Raw genomic sequence first — 5,851 nt, 5'->3', positions numbered from 1 at the left:
TTGAAGGATTGTGGAGGGTTGCCGTTATAGATGGTGCTCTTGTTCAAAATGTCACCTTAACTGTGGGATGTTGTTGTTTTTAGAAGATATTATCAATTTACAATCATTTAATAAAACATAAGCGATGGTCGACTGCCAAGAAGACTGCATGTCCAATACCAGTGAACATAATATGCTCTTATCACGTTATCGAATTACATCTCCTTACAGTTTAGGAATATTTTAGATCGTTCTGTATGTTTCCCATTGCATCACCATTAGCCTTATTACACTGCTTTCATTGGATACTTTTTCGAATCATTCTATATTTATATATAAATCAGATTTCCAGTTCAGCAATGTGTAAACTTCTAAATATTTTTTCTTTGAATGTATGTGCATCCATCAAAGCCGTGGATTGTAAAACGTTACTGTGTTTCAATTTATCATTATATTATTGTGTAACTGGCAAAACTGACAGACTTCTTACATTAATGGAATTTACTTGCACTAGTATTCCGTATATGTAAATTGTGTTTCTGAAAAGTATTTAATGACTTCGTGTTGGTAACAGAGGCGCTGATATAATTAATGGTTTGTTTCTTAAGAATACATTTGTATTATAGGCCTCTGTGTCCTGCTATTAACGAATGTGGTACTTCGATATTTTAAGAAGTTACTACATGTTGTGTTTTAATTATTATGTTTTATCGTAATTATTCCTTAACAAATGTGCACATTACTATTCCTGCCTTTCGAGATGCCGTTTGTGTTTGTCACTCGAGACGGTATTTGGCCGGCTATTGTAAATGTACAGTATTAGAACAACCGGTAGACAGTCATGGAAAAATATCCGTCGTTAATCGTTCGTTTCTCCCGCTTGCTAACGAATATTGGCGTTTGTCTTCGTTAATTGTGTTTCTGCATTGTTGGCCGTCGTTCCTTAGTGCGCCTGTTATTAGCGGATAGACTCTGGTTATCGCACATTACTGTGTACTATTAAGATTACATGCAAGGCATATGATATATTTAGAGATGTTTTGCCTGTCTCATTGAGATATTAAAAATTGCCTTGAAATTTAAGCAGCTATATTCTTTGGAGTAAACATTGTTTTGCGAGATATTATTAGATTCTGAAGAAACCCAAAGCCTGGAATAATTGAATAGTGCTTGTTCAAAAAGGTAAATGGCTACTGTTTTCTCATGTCATAATTGTTGATCGCGAATAACTGGATACAGAAGAAAAAGCATTTAATTAAAAAACGTGAATGTGAATTGTTTTTAATTGTTTTGCAAGTCGTAAAAGTAATTCGTGTAATTTTATATTTTATGAACCGGTTTACACATGTGTCTCAAAAAATTAATACAAAGCTTTACTTTAAGCATTAATTGGACGCGATCATTGTTGTTGTAGTGAGAACAAAATGAATTATTGTATACAATTCAATATTCGTTTAGTTATTATACGCACAATTTACCTGCGTTTCTTTAGTGGATTGTAATACAGGAGCAGATTGCATTACCCAGCGGGATGTAATATATAATTATGTATGTGTAATCTTTGGACAATTATTATTGATTCATTAATAATAACAACCAAATCATTTGCAACGTGATGTCCGGTATTCGAATGCTCAGTAGAAATGTACATGTATTTGTATCGAGTATTTCGTGCGCTAACGTTATGTAAGATTATTCGATACAATTCACTATCTTATATATTACAAATAAGTATGCAAATGTTAGTATTTATCTTTTATCATGTGTAATATTTTATGGATCCATATAGTTAGAAGAATTACCAACACCAATATTATATTGTATTTATATATCAAGATTGTTTTAATTTAATGTTAAGATAACATGGCGTGTATATGTAATATGCTCATACAAAACTTCATAGTAAAACCAGAACATTGGCTTCGTTATTCGAAGAGCATCCCACTGGGAAATGCTATACATTAATCAAATTTTTATCACGGGAACGGATGTAGCATGTAGCAAAGTTGGCGATTGCAAAGATCTATAAAAAAAAATATATTGCATATATTTTCAATACAGTTTGAGTCGGTGTTAGAAAGCATGCAAGTTGGTTATTGTGTAAGTTTGTGTATTTTTTGTTTTGCCAATTTAAGCAGAAATTCAGTTATATCAAGGCAATCAGTTTACCAACTTGTGCACCAGTACTAGATGCACATACTTATGTCAGTAACTTACAAAGCCCTACTTGAATCAGATTAAGTGGAATATCTAGAAATAATTTCATTAACAATGTCCTAACAAGTTAAGTGGCCGGGGCGGAGATAGAACCTGTAATCCTCTTGTGTTTATGATTCCTATTACAATTTAGTAATGTTTAAAAAATCATAAATTCATGAAAGCGAAAATTACTGACATGTCTTGCAAAAAAAGAAATAGACCGGTTTCCTTATTATAATATTTTAAAACGCGAATTTTCTCAATTTCAGGATTTATCACGATCATTTTTCCTAATTCGGTTGGTGAAAGTACTTTGATAGATAGAAGGTGGTTATTTTATATGCAAGGAATGTGTTTAATAGTTTATTGTAAATAACATTTAATGCACCGTATGCTATGCACATGTGTTTTGCCTTTCCTTTTCCGATTGCATCCTTCTGATGTTTGTATCTGTATTGCGTAATAGCGCACAACCTAAATGATACACTATTTAGATGTATTATCTCGCTAACATTACTATTTAAAGTGACATCACTGGAATTACGCATGTAGCCCAATAAAGACATTGGTGCGGTTGATGTCATGACATCTAAAGACGTCTGATAATCCGCCATTAAAGCGCCTCGTAAAAAAATTTCAATGGCAACAGTTTAGCATGTCATCGTGAAGTATATATACGCTATATGCTATGTGTATATTATTTTTATCATTTTCTTCGATTCGTTTTAAAATAACAACAACATTAAAGTGACCAGTTAGAAAAAAATGTGAACTTTATTACAGTCAGTAGTTCATATCTCGTCGTCAATGTTGTCATGTAACCAGTTTTGTATAGTGTTACCTTATAATATACTTCTTATAGAAAGACTGCATAGCAATTGGTCACACTTCATCAATTAAAGAACTAAATAATTATATTTCGCTCCTGTGTGTGTAGCTTAAGTCGCTCTTTCTTTAAATATAACATATTTTTACTTTTAAAATGAGCTATATATAGCAAATCTTCGTTTAATCATAGCACATTCTATCGTACTTAAGTGCCAATGTCCCGTCACATTACATTATCAGTTTCCTGTATCTATTTTCAGGTAGATGTCACTGATTCCGACAGAGCTTGCAGCGACAAACACTGCACACTCCTTCAGAAGCCTACTTTTTCTTGATTGGTTCTGCATAAAGTTTAACGCCTAGCGATTGAGTTATACAATTTGTCGCTTTACGCAACATTCGTGGCATATTCGGATATCTTAATTCGTCTTTGCGAATAAACAAAACCTTAACTATGTAGTTCAGTCAATAGAAAGGTAAATGGTATATACTTGTTGCGAATTAGCACACATTTCTTCATCTCTTTTCAAAATGGCTGTCCAAGTTCAAGTATTTGACTTTTCTCAGTGCAATTAGATAATACAATTATTTAATTGTTGTGTAGGGTATAGCAGTGCGCTCAAGAAGACCATGCAAAATATCGTTTTCTAGTACATTATGAGATGTTATCGGAGAACCATTGGATTCCTCTAAAATGTGTGTAATGGCCTGATGTAACGAAGTTTAATGCAAACATTTATACAAATGCACTATTAAAACATCAACATTTGATTACAGCAAACAAATAGTGTCACGATGACAACAGTCGTGTACAATTATTCAGCCGTTTTGGGCGAAATAACGTTAATGACGCCAGCATTTAACGCAAGTTCAACGTCAACGTTCAACGTTAGCGTCACACCCACAGCGTCTGCGCGCTGCGTGGAACTCCTCAACAGTTCCTCAGGACCCCCAGCGATGTACGAGCCAATCGAAAGATATATAATATCGGCCGTTTTGTTCCTATTTCCGTGTTTAACTATGTTGGGGAACGTCATGGTTATCGTAGCAGTGTTAACACATAAACGTTTGCAGACCGTGACTAACGCTTTCGTTGTCTCGCTCGCTATTGCCGATATTATGGTTGCAATATTAGTGATGCCTTTCGGAATTTATCAACAGTTCAATAATAAAAACTGGCAATTAGGTCGAACATGGTGTCTTATTACGTCCAGTTTTGACGTCATGTTCACTACAACGTCCATTTTTAATCTTTCAGGTTTAGCAATAGACCGCTATCTCGCCATATGTCGGCCATTTACTCACGAGCTATTGACTCGACGTAAGGTAATATTAATGCTATCATTTTGTTGGAGTGTGCCTATTCTAATTTCATTTGTGCCTATATTGTTAGAATGGAATCATATTGGAATAGAGGATTATGTGAACTGCGCCTTTCCACCGGAAGATCCTTCCCAGTGCACTTTTATCGTCAACAAAGGATTCGCGCTTATATGCTCTTCCATAGCTTTCTACGTTCCGACTGTTTTCATTGTAATATGCAATGTGTATATATTCCGAACCGCCAGAAAGCAAGCGATGCAAATAAGAAGTTTGGAACTATCCGCGCATAGACACCATCGGAAGGGCAAGTTAAAGCATGAGACCAAAGCCGCTAAGACGGTCGGAATCATCATGGGCTGCTTCTTCATATGTTGGCTCCCTTTCTTTATCATGAACATAATCGATCCGTTCATAGGCTACAAAATCCCCTACAATATTTGGGCCGTAGCGCTGTGGTTAGGTTACATCAATTCCACGTTAAATCCGTTCCTATATTACAATTTCAACAGGCATTACAAGATGGCGTTCAGACGCCTGCTGTCATGCAAAGTGTGCCGTGGCATCAGCGAGTTCCAGGATGACGTCGTTCCCAGTACGCTATGCGCGGAAATGTCCCATTCGGCGTCCGCCAATTCTAACTCAAACTTGCACAACGGACGCCATTCCATACCACACAGCCAAATAAATTTCAACGTCGACTTGTGACGAACGTAAGAGGTAAATGACACGTGATCTGATCTGTCCATAAAAGAGGAAAAGGCGAAAACTTGGAAAATATATCATCTCTTGTTTTAACAAGATATAAAGAATACAGTTGATAAAGCATTATGCATACATCATTTTTAATACTTTACTAAAACAGGTAAACGGATTATACATTATATACTTGTTGTTTGCTTGGAGAAATCCCGTAATTTTTGCTAATTCAAACTTTAAATGTATAGGTTATTTAACAAACCTATATTTGATTAAAAAATAATTTTGATCTAATGTAGACATTTTTTTAAACACAGTTCATATCAAAATTAAATATTTCCCCCTTTAAGAATGACATTACAAGTGTTTAAGTTTTCCTAACATGAATTTATGTTAAGTTACGTCTTTTAATTTGAGTAAATGATAGATTTCAAGTTTACAAATTGTACGCAATACTTCTTGGACGACCTCAAAAAATTTGTCCCGCGTATTAAGGTTAGAAGGACAATTTTTTTATTAGAAAAACATGGGCAATCGGCTTTCTAAAACATAAACATGTGTACTGATTATACATTTTTACTTGGATGACTTTTGCGTTTGTATTCTAACAGTTTTCATCAAAATAATTTATTATACGGATGTAAATCAATAATTGATGAACAATTAATTTTCATAACAACTTGATCTAAAGGCTTTATGGTCATTTAATTCAATAGCCGCTTAAATTTTTAGCCAATTAGTCAAGTAGAAGTTTACTTGCATAATTTGGATGAATGTGAGTTAATTTAACACACATGTTATAATTTTAAACGTGTTTTATTCATAT

General features: G+C 34.3%; 1 protein-coding gene across 1 annotated transcript; it reads left to right on the top strand.

Annotated features, from left to right (window-relative positions):
- The first annotated feature begins 3,801 nt into the window (after positions 1-3,801).
- Positions 3,802-5,271, top strand: LOC127840641 (5-hydroxytryptamine receptor 4-like). The gene has a single exon (XM_052369053.1). It carries the CDS (start codon positions 3,802-3,804, stop codon positions 5,032-5,034), a length of 1,233 nt encoding a protein of 410 aa, XP_052225013.1. The 3' UTR covers positions 5,035-5,271.
- Positions 5,272-5,851: the final 580 nt, after the last annotated feature.

Source organism: Dreissena polymorpha, chromosome 8 (genome assembly GCF_020536995.1).
Source record: "Dreissena polymorpha isolate Duluth1 chromosome 8, UMN_Dpol_1.0, whole genome shotgun sequence".
Classification (NCBI taxonomy): domain Eukaryota; kingdom Metazoa; phylum Mollusca; class Bivalvia; order Myida; family Dreissenidae; genus Dreissena; species Dreissena polymorpha.
Note: the sequence above shows the minus strand (reverse complement) of the source record. Positions and strands in the feature narration are given on the sequence as shown.